The sequence below is a fragment of the Micropterus dolomieu genome, linkage group LG12, assembly GCF_021292245.1.
Source record: "Micropterus dolomieu isolate WLL.071019.BEF.003 ecotype Adirondacks linkage group LG12, ASM2129224v1, whole genome shotgun sequence".
Classification (NCBI taxonomy): Eukaryota; Metazoa; Chordata; class Actinopteri; order Centrarchiformes; family Centrarchidae; genus Micropterus; species Micropterus dolomieu.
The window spans coordinates 12,808,256-12,822,590 of NC_060161.1; the positions used below are offsets into that span (position 1 = coordinate 12,808,256).

General features: G+C 41.3%; 1 protein-coding gene across 1 annotated transcript in view; it reads right to left on the reverse strand.

Annotated features, from left to right (window-relative positions):
* Nucleotides 1-10,465, reverse strand: part of LOC123980795 — a 20,962-nt gene extending 10,497 nt beyond the window's left edge. The window contains exons 1-5 of the mRNA XM_046065343.1: nucleotides 10,369-10,465; nucleotides 10,094-10,171; nucleotides 9,870-9,951; nucleotides 9,512-9,775; nucleotides 9,017-9,277 (exon numbers count right to left, since the gene is read on the reverse strand). Coding sequence (XP_045921299.1) covers nucleotides 9,017-9,277; nucleotides 9,512-9,775; nucleotides 9,870-9,951; nucleotides 10,094-10,135 — 649 coding nt within the window. The 5' untranslated portion in view covers nucleotides 10,136-10,171; nucleotides 10,369-10,465. The remainder of the gene's footprint in view (nucleotides 1-9,016; nucleotides 9,278-9,511; nucleotides 9,776-9,869; nucleotides 9,952-10,093; nucleotides 10,172-10,368) is intronic.
* Nucleotides 10,466-14,335: the final 3,870 nt, after the last annotated feature.

The window sequence follows — 14,335 nt, forward strand, 5'->3', positions numbered from 1 at the left end:
TGCCGTCATTATGGATGGATGCGCCTGCATTTATAAAATGATTATTACACTAAAACATTGAAATAATTCGAATTTTGATATGTTCATATAGCCTACTCAAAATACAGACAGGGCAACCTAACGCAGACAAGTTAGCTTACCGCTTTTAGATGGTACGTCATGTTTGTCATCGAGCTGTGGAAGGCAAACTGTTGGTTGCAAATTTTGCATTGAACCTTTTTCCCGTTGTCAATTTTAACAAAGTGCTTCCACACTGTCGATGTCTTTGTTGTTGACATGTTAGAAGACGGACTATTAAACACTCTCACAGTTAATTATAGATAAATAATAGGCCTATTTAGCATCAAACCTTCTACAGCCTACTTATCTGTCTTTCTTCTCCTCTGGTGGGTTGGGCTAATCCAAAAAAGTAAAAACAAGGGGGGTGTTCTTAAGACAGACTATTACCTGTGAAACAGGGGTGCTCTGAAAACACCCCCATTAGCAATTAGTGGTTTCCACCTGATGAAGCGCGGCAAAACTGATGAAATGAATGCGGCAAAAAATCGACCAATCAGAATTTTGGTCAAACCAGAACGTACTGACCAATTAATCGACTAATCGACTGGGACGTTACAGCCCTAGTGTATGGGCATAACACTGGTTTGTTCTGGGCTTGTTCCTGGTGTTCTCGGCCGTTGACGGGAGGGTGGGTTGTTGGTGACATGTAGCTAAGCTAGTTGATTTTGCTTTGTTGCTTGTTTGGCTGGTTTTGCATGGCAGCTGGATACGCAGAGGGCTGCCGGGCACTGGGTCTCGCGGTGCTCATGCAGTGTGGGGGTTGAGGATGTCACTTGTGCATTGATGTTGATGATTGCGTGGTGTTTTGGCGGTTTGGTTGTTTGTTCCCCAGTTAGTTAACAATACTAATATGTTAGTAAAGTAGATTAAATATTTTATGTAGGCCTGCTTATGTGTGAAACCTGTTGATCATTATTGATTGATTGATTGATTGATTAATTGACTGATATATTTATTTCAAATATATTATTATTGTGAGTTAAAAAGCATCTCCTCTAGCTCTGAGTCTTTGAGATCTTTTTACTGGGCCTTCTTGATGATGGTGTCAGTATTGGGCTCCCACTTCAGGTCCTGGGATATAGTGGAACCCAGAAACCTGAAGGATTCCACAGCAGACACAGGACTGTTGAGTATGGTGATGGGGGGCAGAGTGGGGGGGCTCCTCCTGAAGTCCACGGTCATCTTCACAGTTTTGAGCGTGTTAAGCTCCAGGTTATTCTGACCTCATCACCGTCCCGGACTCGTCACCATCCGGATAAGGCCGATGACCGTTGTGTCGTCAGGAGTTTGACAAATGGGTCTCCTGAGGTGCGTTTGTTGGTGTAGAGGGAGAAGAGCAGTGGGGAGACCACACACCCCTGGGGGGCGCCAGTGCTGCTAGTCTGGGTGCTGAATGTGATGTTTCCCAGCCTCACCTGCTGACACCTGTCAGTCAGGAAGTCTGTGATCCACTGACAGTTGGAGGCTGGCACAGTGAGCTGGGCGAGTTTGATGCTGAGGATGTCCGGGATGATTGTGTGGAACGCGTGAAGATCTGAGTGAAGATGGGGGCCAGCTGGTCAGATTTTCAGGCATGATTGTGAGACACCGTCAGGTCCAGGAGCCTTCCTGATCTTCTGCCTTTGGAAGAGGTGGCTCACGTCCTCTTCAAAGATCTTGAGTGCAGGTCAGAGGGGGAAGGTGACTGTTTGAAGATGGTGTTGGAGTGGGGGTGAGGTGTGACTGGGCTTTTCAAACCTACAGTAGAAACCATTCAGCTCGTCTGCCAGTTGTTGAGTGCCAGCAGTGTTGGGGGATGGTCTCTTGTAGTTGTTGATTGTCCGTAGGCCTCTCCACACTGATGCAGGGACGTTGGCTGCAAAGATGTTATTTAGCTTTTCAGCGTCGCATCTCTTTGCAGCTTTGACCTCTTTAGTGGTGGCGTGTAGTAGCGTGTTCCTGGCCTGGTTGTACAAGACTCTGTCCCCACTTCTGAAGGTCTCCTCCTTGGTCTGACGAAGCTGCCTGAGTTTCTCTGTGAACCAGGGTTTTTGGTTGTTATCAAAAACTGATGTAAGATGTCACTGATGTAAGATGCAGCCTCAAAAACACTCCAGTCAGTGCAGTCAAAGCAGGCCTGTAACTCCAGCTTTGACTCGTTGGTCCATCTTTTCACAGTCTTTACAACAGGTTTAGCAGATTTCAGTTTTTGCCTGTGTGTCGGGATAAGATGAACCAGACAGTGATCAGAGAGTCCCAAGGCTGCACGGGGAACAGAGTGATAGGCGTCCTTTGTGTCTGTACTTTGGAAGTTCATGACTGAGGTTTGTTTGTCCCCAAGAACAATGAGCAGGGAGTCTGGGTGTTTTTTCTCCACATTAGTTATCTGGTCGGCCAGGTGTAGTAACGCCTCACTAACAGGCCTGAGGTCTGAACAAACCAGAACAAACGAGGAAATCTCCCGCGGTGAATAAAACGGTTTACAGTATAAATAATGTGTCTAGGTGAGGGCTGCATGATTTCTTCAACACTGTGACATCTGTGCACCAACCTTCCTTTATGTAGAAACAGAGTCCGCCTCCCCGTGTTTTTCCCGTGAGCTCCCTTTCGCGATCAATGCGGATGAGATTAAATCCTGGTAGATGAAGTGCACTGTCCGGGATATGCGGGGAGAGCCAGGATTCGGTGAAACAGAGGGCAGCAGATCTGCAGAAGTCCGAGTTAGTTCTGTTGAGGAGCAGCAGTTTGTCCATTTTGTTGGCCAGAGAGCGGACATTCACCAGGTGGATTGAACGAGCGCAGTGCAAAATCCCCGCTGTCTCAGTTAAACCAGCGCGCCTGCACGTTTTCTCCTGCGACGATCCCAAACAGAGCTGCTGCTCCTCCAACTTATAATTCCAGGGTCAATAATGAGCGGTGCAATAGTCTGAGCAGTTGAAAGTCCAATGTTTAAGAGCTCTTCTCTAGTAAAAGTTACCAGAGAGGGACGGCAGAAAATAGCGTTAATTAACAAAAACACAAAAAGCACTATGGAGCTTAATCCTGAGGCGGCCGTCTGCAGCGCCATCTTGGCACTTAATCCTAATCCTAGCTATGTGACAGCTTTAGTTACTAGTTACTTTACAAGTTAAGATTTCTACACAACCCGGTTTAAAGAAGTTGGCTGCAGCTGAAACGATGAATTGATTAATCAATTATTCGATTGACAAAATATTAGTAAATAATATCAGTAATTTTGAATGTAAAAATATTTCATGGTTCCAGCTCAACAAATGTGAACACTTGCTGCGTTTCCTTTAACTTATTTTAATAATATTAATGTATTTTCAATAATGTTGAGGTTTAATTGGACTGTTGGTTGGACAACAAGCATTGTGAAGGTGTCACAAACCAAACAATCAGTCGATTAGTGGAGAAAATAATTAGCAGATTAATCCATAGATTCTACTACAGCAGTAAAATCCTGCTTTTAGCCTACAATGCACAATAATCCAAAGCAACAATAGCTATTGCCTATAATAGCTGAACAGTAAAGGGACATTTTTCTGATTTAAGTTTTTTTTTTACTTTTAATAACCTACTAATAATTTTAATATTAATATTTTTAAAGCAGTTCTTTTACTTGTGACAGAGTTATATTTCAGTGTGTTAGCCGAGTTAGTCTGTTGTGTTATGTCAGCTAGATGGGGTTTAGGGCTGTTTTTGTAATAATTTATCATAATCATTAAACACAATGAAAACATGAATTATCAATGACAAATGTGACAGAATTACAATTGTTGAGTTATCATAATCCAGAAGACTATAAATTATATCAACACAAAACAGACAGAGCCTTGTCTATGAAAACATGTGGAGGGATGACAGCAGCTACATAGACTGTATCTTCAATCAAGGTCGTCACCTTAATGGAGCTGTAAGCTTTGTAAGCTCCCCAGATGGAGCCAATAAAACAGTTTTTCATGTCAGCATTAGTTGCAGGGATTCGGGGGCTGCTGTCGGAGGTGCTGATAAAGGAAGAAGTGAAGGACCAAGATTTGTTTAGTTTTCTTGTTACTAAACAATTTCTGAGGTATAACTCATCTGCAGCCAGAAACTCACTGATTATGTCAACCTTAGTGGGAAGAGCCAAAGCACTACAGTTGTTACTGCTGCCACCGGCATCCGTCTGTAATTTACCTGTGATTGTGAGTATCTGTTATGCTGAGCAGGCTGTGCCAACCCACGCTGAGGATTGGCTGTGCGACGCAGGGAGGCCCCACCTACTTCCTGCCCCCCCGTGGTTAGAGTAGCAATCCTCCTTTTGAGGACCTCTTTTTGTTATAATTGTTTGTTGATTTCCACAGCACCCATTGGTCCACTTTCTGTTTGAGCTCTATTTGCTTTGTTTCCAATAAACGTCCTTTCAGATACCAAAAACATCTGGTTCATGTTTATATCCCGACACCTCTAGACACCTTGGGACATAACACACTAAAAACGCTAAACCTCAGTAAAAAAGACAAGAGGTTTGATAAGTTTGGCGTATAGCTACTAATTTCTGTGACGTGTAGCAGCATAGCCAAGCTGATCACAAATAGTGTGGTTATGACTGAAAAAAAAAAAAAGAATGAAAAGAAATCATGGGTTCTATTTTTATAGCTTTTGATATATATATATGTATATAGCTCAATAAAACTGTTTCATTGGCTCCAACTGGGGAGCCTACAAATATTCCAACTACAATGAAGTGTCGACCTTGATTGAAGACACAGTCTATGTAGCTCCTGTCATGTAATTGATGTTTTCATTGGGTTTAATAATAATGATAAATGATTAAAAAAACAGTCCTAAACCCCATCTAGCTGACAACATGACAGACTGAAGCCCTAAAAATGAGTTAGTGCGCAGAGGTCTGTTCAAACCAGCACGGGATTTTTCTATAAGAGGTTTCCATTCAGGCTTCTTACAGAGGGAGGATTGCAGTGAGAGCACTGTGGTGTCAGGTGTGACTGTTTTTGCCCTGCCCAGCTCTGTTTTTGCCCTGCGAGTCGCAGCCAGTTTGTGACCGACTGGTCACGTAGTTCGTAGCTGGAGTTTTGCAATATAAACATCTGAAAACTGAAGCCAACTTTACTCTGTTTTAGAGGTGCTGAAGTTAACGTGTGGATTTTTGGTGAGATTTCTGCCTGATCACAAGTGTTTCAGTTAGTTTTGGTTTCCGCTTCCTGGTCTCGTCTTAACATACCCAAATTCCCAAATGGGGTTCTGTGTCTGTCACACAGTCTGAAGGGGAAACTACCACACCAGCAGAGCAACAACGCAGACTTATCCACCCCAAACATAGGAAATATCTACTTGTCCTCTTGCGACTCAGTTTTTCTTATTGTGATTCACTGTAACTTATAATGCTGTATTCAAACCTGTCTTGAATTTAAAAAGAAAGATTGCTTTTTGTAAGATCAATAGATTTTGATGTGTAGTACTTTTGATTACGTAAGTTTTTTCTAAAACCAGATACTTTTGAACTTTTACTTGAATAGGTTTATACTGGATGACTTTTATTTTTACTTGAGTAACATTTTTCATGTGGTATCTGTACTTTTACTTAAGTGTGGAAATTGGAGTACTTCTTCCAATACCTGATTTTATTAGGCTCTGATTGGCCAATGTGGCTTTACATTTAGGGTAATATGCATTTTCATGTAGACAGAGATTTTTTTTAAATGACGGAGTAAAAACTGTTGATTAAAAAATACCCATGTACGTGTGGACTACTAGGCCTTACTGTCCTGGGCCAAAGATGAATTTTATGATTAAGGAGTCATCTGAAAGCTACTATTCGCCTTAAGACATTTGGGGGGACCAGGATAGAGCTGCAGCCAGATCAGCAACAATGCTGAAATTTCATTGTCCATAATAATAAGGTAAGGAAGAACCGGGACATCTCATTAACTGTGTTGTGTTCTTGGGCAAGCAGGTCACAATGGAGGAGCAGGTTCAGCAAACAAGAGGAATTATCTGGAGTTGTTGGATTTAGTATATATGAGAGCAACCTGCGCACTTACCTCGCCACATCAATGGTGTTCAGTGGCATATCAATTCAATTCAATCTAGCTTTATTGGCATGAATGTAAAACAACAATATTGCCAAAGCTACAAATAAATTACAAAAGAAAAATTCATATTATACAGTTCATCAGTCAATATAAAAATATCTAATATATATATTAAAAATAAAGTAAATAAATCTGTAAAAGTGTGTGACTCTTCTCTGGTTTCAGCTTCTGGCATGTTAGGGTTTTATGATGGTCTGTGTGGGGGTTTACTGATTTTAAGTGTAAAATTTAATTGATCTTTTATGTATTTTTAGTAAGAGGGGTTTTTAGCCGAGCTCTGCTCTGTTTATTTGGTGTTTTTTTCTGCACCATATCATCAAAGATTCAGAATTCAGAATGATTTGCACCGTTGCTAACGTCATAACATACAGCATGAAGAAGGAGTTGAGAAGCTGCTATGGGGCTCATGGAGATGTTTGCGCACGGCACAGGGAGCTTTATTGCAGTGTAAATGACAGCCTCCTAACTCAGATTGACAACCGATTTAGTGACCACAAAAAGCTGGCGTTCCTGGCCCTTCTAGATCCATAACACTTCAGCCATTACAGTGACTGTTTTCCCAATGCTGCCTTATCAAATTTGATGGATAGCTATGGTGTATATTTCGACCAGACCCGAATTCAACGTCATGTACAGCATGTCTGACTTTGCAGGTAAGAGCCAAGCCAACATTCATCAGTTTTTTATTCCAAAAAGGAATGAAAGAAGTATATCCTGACAATCCCTTCATCCACTGCCTCTGTGGAGAGGTCATTTTATGTGCTGGAGCCCATACATACCTACTCAAGGAACATGGCTGGGCAGGCTCGACTTTCAGACTTGGCCTTAATTTTCATAGAGAGGGAATTGGCTGTCAGCACAAGAAGTGGACTGAGCGATCCAGTGATCGACCAACCATGCGGTCGAATGAGCAATGCTGCAGGGAACGACTGGAGTAATGACCGAGAGCTGAGTTTGCAGAATTCTACTGGGTTTCCGGTTTTCTGGAAAGTAATCAGTTCATAGTCGTATTCGCAAAATCTGATGGTTATTTAAACTTATTTTAAATAAAAGCATTTCATGTAGGAAATTGGTTTGGCCTCGAATAAATTTTGCTCGGCACTAGCAAGCTGTGTCTCTGACAGAGACAGAGTGTAGTTGTTGTTGACTGTCTTGACAGAGTGATGTTGTTGACTTTGTTCCTTTCATTTGGCCCATTCAGTTTTCTGAAGTAGAAAACTAGACTGCAACATTTACTACATATTTGTCAAGTAATCTTTGGATGAATAAAATGTTGAGTATGTTTGTCAACTAAAACTAGATGAAAAGTTATATGTTTTTTTTTAAGACATAAAATTCACCTTTTCCTTGGCCAGAGTTTCAGAATTTAGAAAAAGGGGGTGTGCAGCGGCTCCATCCAGGACCTAGTGTAGCAACCTTTCAGTGCACGGTTGAGTATTGTTTGTTGTGTATGCACGTTGAACCCTTTATATTTAGTTTTGTGTGTTTGTGCTAGTATGATATCCCAAGGTATTTGCATTGGCTTTGAGTGGTCCTACCCATGACCTCCCTCCGCCCCGCTCCTCACCCCCTTATCCTGGTCAGCAGCTATTAGTGACTGATAGACACACTGCCTCCCTGTTGTTTTACCTATAGACTCTTGTGGAGACTACTGAGGCATAATCTAAACTAAATCCAGCTAAATTCGAAATATTAAACTTAATTTGACTGATTGTCAACTACAAGTATATTAAGGTTTTGTTGTTTACTATAATATTTCAAACACTGATTTACAAAAAAGACTAATTAATTTAATTTGAAATTAGTTATGAGATAGATCGGTCCATCCACTCGTGACCCTACCCACGGTAAGGGTTTACTCATCCTTTATTTTACGGTACCTTTACAGCACTGCTCATGACACTGTTGGTCATTGAGGTATCACCAGAGGCGGACTGGGACAAAAATTCAGCCCTGGCACTGTAGCCACACTAGCCCACATTACCACGCATACCCACTCATGAACACACATTCACTACTTAGGCTACATTTGTGTACAGATAGTGAGATCATATAAGCAGTAGGCCTACCATATGTAACAGATTTGTAACATTTTATGTATGTGACTGGCACACAATGCTTAATAGTTTTTAAAGAGCACAGGTTTATAACAAATTTACACATACAGTTAAAACAATGGCTGTCCATCTGACTATGTTGTAGAGTCTGTGCGCTCTCTGTCTGCTTATCTGCTGTTACTGTCTTTCTCTACTGCAGAGTTAATTACAAACCGAACATTTGTGTGTCTTCCTATGTTGAACTTCCTACCTCTACCACGCTCCTCCCTGTCTCTGCTAGACTTACAGTAGCATCCTACCTCACTGCACCGAAGACCAGGGGTCTGTTGCTGTGCTGATTACAGCAACACGCTAGTTCATGAACACAGTATAGGATGTAAACATTGCAGAAAAATGTTTTCTCACACACTGCTCTCAACATTGGAATACACATGAATAAAAACAAGTAAGTCTGGTAAATGGCAGAAGTGGAAAGGATTATGGTAGAAAGGAACTTTACTGACAATCAGATTATGTTGCGCTCTCTCTGATGATGTTGACTGAATGTGTCAATTTTAGTAACCTAATCGAGTTGGTCAGCCCATCTCAGGACCAGGCCGGTCGATACCAACTGGGCCAAATGCTTTATCATTATTATTATTATTATTATTATTATTAGGCATATCATTATAACCATAGCAAACTTGTGTAAGTGATGAAACCTCCTCTTATGCAATGTAGTCCTGTAAAAACTAAGCATTTATAAATATTCAGTGTTTCCCACAGAATGACCATTTTAATTCTACTTTATTTGAAAATTCATACATAATTTATTTTACTCACTTGTGTGGGCAGATGTTATGGCTGGCTTGCTTATTCTTCCACTTCTAAGCTTTGCAGAAACTTGGAGAGAGTAACACGCTCCTGGCTTCAGCTTGCTGAGAGTCAGGTTGTTTATGTCCGTTGTCATCTCCTGCACAATCTCTCCCTCACTGCTACAAGTCACAATGTAACTTCCCACTTTGCCAGGAGGAGTGTCCCATCTCAGAGACAGTGACTCACTGCTGACGTGATCGACTGTTATCTGCACAGGAGGACAGGGCTCTGTGGGAAAAATAGGATTAATTTATAACTGGAAATTCAAGTTCTGTCAATGTTTCTCTGCATTTTATAGCAAACCACAAAAGGTGTGGTAAAAGACAAAGACACATATAACATAAACTTTTTCATATCTCAGTGTAGAAGTACATTTGTATAGGTTATGAGCCCAAAGACAATACACCAACACTTTCCTACATGTGTGTTTTAAGGTTTTGTTGATTTGTTTTTCAGATTTACCTGTGAAGACACAAAGCGAAGTTGCTTTGCTTTGATTTCCATTGTCTGCAATCCTTATGATGCTGAAAGTATACTCAGTCCCAGGATGCAGTCCCTCAACCTTCACAGTGCTGGAGTCCTGTGAGATCAAACTGCCTCTCTGTGTGTCACAGGAGTAATCTATTTGCAGTCTGTACCCAACAGAGTAATTAGTGAGTTGTAAGCCAAGAGAAACAGTCTCCTGGCCAGCATTGAGAACTGTTACTTCTCCTGGTGGAGGAACATCTGCCATGAGAAAAGTGAAGTATTCCTCAATATTTCCACATTAAAGTACGTATCAAGTTATTAAACGACATCCGTCATTGACACTCACACTTACATTCAGACTGTGGCGTTGGTGAAGTGTGCTCTCCTCCTTCACAGTAAAGATCAAGGAAGGAATCAGATGCATCGTAGAAATTCTTTAGTACATGAGAAAATATGCAGTTTAAGTGTAAGGAAGTGTAACTCATAATCCCATTCAAACTGATTTGGACACGAGACTATTCAACCTATATCACATTATTTGATTATTTATGTTTAGAGTAAAAAATAGCTTTTTACCTCCTCATCAGAGTCCTCCATTGTGTGTACACTCTCAGCCATCCCACACTTGGTCCAGATTATTGAAATGGCTTCTCACTAAAACAGAAAAGGATCCTGTAACATGTTCTTTCCCAACACACATACTTTAATCATCCCACAACTGGAGCCTTAAAGGACAGATAGTTAGTTAAGTCATGCATCTGTTTTAGGCTGTGGAAAGCCTACATTTGAAGCCTATTTCTGGTCTTCAAAAAAGAAAAATCTAAATAAATGAATAATTAAGTGTTACCTACCATTGTATGAGAGATTCATTTGTAGCAAAACATTGTATCTGTTCTTTTATCCAGGAGTTTTAATATATTATCTAACTGTATTTGTCCTGAGGATAATGCTCTGCACTTTCCTGGCAATACAACAGCTTACTGCAGGCTTCTCCTTTTATATGGAGAAATGAAACCACTTTCTGTTTTGTTTCCCGGGAATAGATTATCTGGTTTCCATTAAAGCAAAACTTATTTTCCTGGTATCCTCCCTTTGTTGAAGGGAGAGCAGGAGAGAGATTCTTCTCTTTTCCCTGTCACAGGTTTAGTATATATATACAGTAAACTGTGCGTGTGTGTATTTTTATATGTATATATATGTATTGGCTACAGGCCTTTTGTGTTACTGTGCAGATTTCTACAGAAATCTGGGGGCAGATGTTAAAAAGGGCAGCAACACTTGGAACCTTCCACCCTCTATCTTATAGTGGTACTTTACGCTCAGAGATATTCTAGAAATATTAATAAGATTATTAACATAAAATAAAATGTATCAATTGTCAATTGTAAAAAGGATTTGTTCACCTAAAAAATTGTCAATAATCAAATCAAACATTATCATTCAATGATAGGTGAGTTTGAAGAGTGAGTCCGTACACTGGCCGTCACAACCAACTGATGTCACAATATTCAATACAATAACCACAAACAACGACTTCTTAAAAGTATAACAGGATTTATTCACTATAGCAAATAAACACTATCATCTAATCTAAGTCAAACAATCAAACATACGACAATCAACAAATGAAAGGGGAGTGAGTTGAGATGAGTGTGTGTGTGTGTGTGTGTGCCTGTGTGTGGGTGTGTTAGGGAGGTGTGTGTGTGGGTGTGTGTGTGTGTGTGTGTGTGTGTGTGTGTGTGCCTGTGTGTGGGTGTGTTAGGGAGGTGTGTGTGTGTGTCTGTGTGTGGCTGTGTGTGGGTGTGTGTGTGTGTGTGTGTGTGTGTGTGCGTGTGTGTGTGTGCGCCTGTGTGTGGGTGTGTTAGGGAGGTGTGTGTGTGTGGGTGTGCCTGGGTGTGTGTGTGGTGTGTGTGTGTAGTGTGTGTGCCTGTGTGTGGGTGTGTTAGGGAGGTGTGTGTGTGGGTGTGTGTGTGTGTGTGTGTGCCTGTGTGTGGGTGTGTTAGGGAGGTGTGTGTGTGTGTCTGTGTGTGCCTGTGTGTGGGTGTGTGTGTGTGCGTGTGTGTGTGTGCGCCTGTGCGTGGGAGATGTCCTCAATGAGCAGATGCAGGGTTTGCCTTGGGCAGAGCCTAGTTATTCTGTACACACTTGAAAATAAAGCACAGCAGTATCACAAGCAGAAATTCAGGCAGTGTAATAGTGTCGTAACTACCGATTATCAACGAGACCCGCTAGTGCACGGAGCGTTCACTGGAGTGTGCTCGCCCCTTAACTCTGATAAAGGATATTTCACTTTCACAGATTGCTGAAATCTATAAAACCCCCGGCCAATTTCTAACAGCGGACACAGCGGCCCATAAATCCACAATCAACATAAAGCTGAGCACATAACCAATACAATTATGTCTATATTTCTGCCTAGACACTTTAGTTAAGCCTCTTACTCAGGTTGCTCTTGGTAGCGACAATGTTAATGCCAGTTCTCAGTGGGAATGTGTCCGAGGTATTTCTCGGATCGGATCCTGGCGAGGCCGGGATACCGCTCGGTAGCGAGTTCACGGCGGCTATTCCAGTGGCAGCAGTGGGTGGAAACAGTCCAGTCGACTAAAATTTTGGAAGGTAGGACGCGTGCTTTTCTTCTTCCCTATTAAACACAGAGTATTAGTTATCCGTCTTCTTCTGCAGGTAATGATCCCTCATTAAACAACAAGGAACCTCAGGATCCAAAAAGGTTAATGTGTTTTGTGCAAACAGAAAGAGAACAAAAAAAGAAACGAGACAAGGGTAACAGAGCAGCGCTCGATCAGCGAGTTTGAGTCTGTATTCAGGAACAAAAGAAAAATCAACGTTGAGAAGACTGGTCTTTGTTTGAAAATAACTCCAATTCAGGCTTTTGGAAATTCAACAGGCTGGGAACGGGCCTTTAGGATGGCAGGAGGCCCAGCCTTTGTTCTACTAGACTGTCCTGGTCCTAACATACTACATAATAGAATTCCTGAAAAAAAGTTATGGCTTTTGGTTTAGTGTGCCACCCCAGGTTTTTCAGTGACCCCATCTGGCCACCCCTAGGAATATTTTCTGGGGCCACCACTGGTGCTAACCTGTTGCTATCTGCAGACTATTAGCTTTCACACACAGTACGATACACAAAACTGTGTAGCAACGTGACAAACTTATTATAAACTAGCCAGGCTACTAACTGTCTCTGTACATTAATTAAATTACACCTTTTTTCTTCTGCAGCTTGTCACTACCTCCACAGAAAACACACACATTCGGCACAACACCAATCTCTGATCTGCTCTCCCTGTTAGTCCCGACCCTTAACCAGTCACAATTTTAGAAACGTGATTGCCATCTACATGGACGAATCGGAGGCCTCTCCTAAAATAAACATCGTAGTCTGTCACACCTCAGGGTCAGAGGTTACCCTCTTAAAGCGACAGAGCCTAATATGAGAACACATGTATGCTGCTATTTATAGCATTTTATGTATATGCTCCTTGCCAGGGTAGGCCACCTCAGCCCTCTTAGGGCTGTCAACTGTTTTTTTTTGGTGGGATAATTCAGTGTCTTAAAGTGGTTAGCTGGCACTACTGTGGTCTTTTGGTTCCAACTTGTGGCAGTGCCAAGCATAGTGGTGTTTATTTATCGATTTTTCTCATTTAGATCTTTATGATGACTGGTTTAATGGGTTGTAATATGTTTTCTTACTCTGTATATTATTCCTCATTTCAGAACCACACATCTACCCCTATTTGACAATATAAAAATCTTTACCGGAAATTCTGAACTATTTTGTGACTTACCCGCCACTTCAGTAGTGGGTGGTAATTTCCAGAACGCAAGTATTATGAGAAGCCACAGTCAGCTGACATAAAATAACTTTTTTTGAGTGTAGAGGCGGAAGTCTCGAATCATTGTATGTTGCTGTGCCAGCCTTTGACTTTATTTTCTGATTAAACGACAATGACTTTGGAATTGTGGACATAAGGGCTTGTTAATAGTAGTATTGGGTACTGTAGGGATAATTTTTGACTGACGGCCTTTGGGTCTGGAACAGTATTCTTACACTGGACCTTGCAAATTCTGACAGGGTGACGGGGGGGAGATGAATGGTGAAACAGCATGGAGTTTAGTGAGGAAGAGGAGAGGAGAGAGAATGAGTGGGAACAGGTAGTGAGAGGGATTACAACCATGAAAATGAATAGTTGTAAGAGAAAAGAAAAAGACACTTCTTGCATAGGTGGATTGGAAAGCAAAACAACAGCAAGATAAGAAGAAAGCATGGAAAGGGAAGAAGTTAGTGGCCTTCGGAATGATAATTGTAACATATGAGATCAAATCTAAAAATGAAAGGATCCAGGTTATGTGTAATTGAATATGATTAGTTTAAAAGAGTCAAGTCAAGAGACAGCACATTTAGGTTGACAATACTAATAATTTTAATTCTTTAGGCCCCATCCAGACTACAGAGTTTTCTTTTTAAGACCTTTTGCTACATTTGCACCTCATGTCCAGAGTAAGACGGCGAAAACGAAGATGTGCATTTTTAGTTGTTTTAATATAGACGGAGATCAACCCTGACACGCAGCTAAAACGTTGGTGTGGACGGAGATTGTATTCATTTTAAAATTTTAAACACAAACGGAGTATTGTGGATGGGGCCTTATTGAAATGCGAGAAGCCTGATTGGGAAAGACAAGATTTCAAGTAATTTAACATTCCTAGGAGAGAAATAAACAGACATTGTGTGTGTCCTGGTAAAAAACACATTTTTATTAACAAGCAAAAGGCACTCCACTTACACAGGATTAGCCA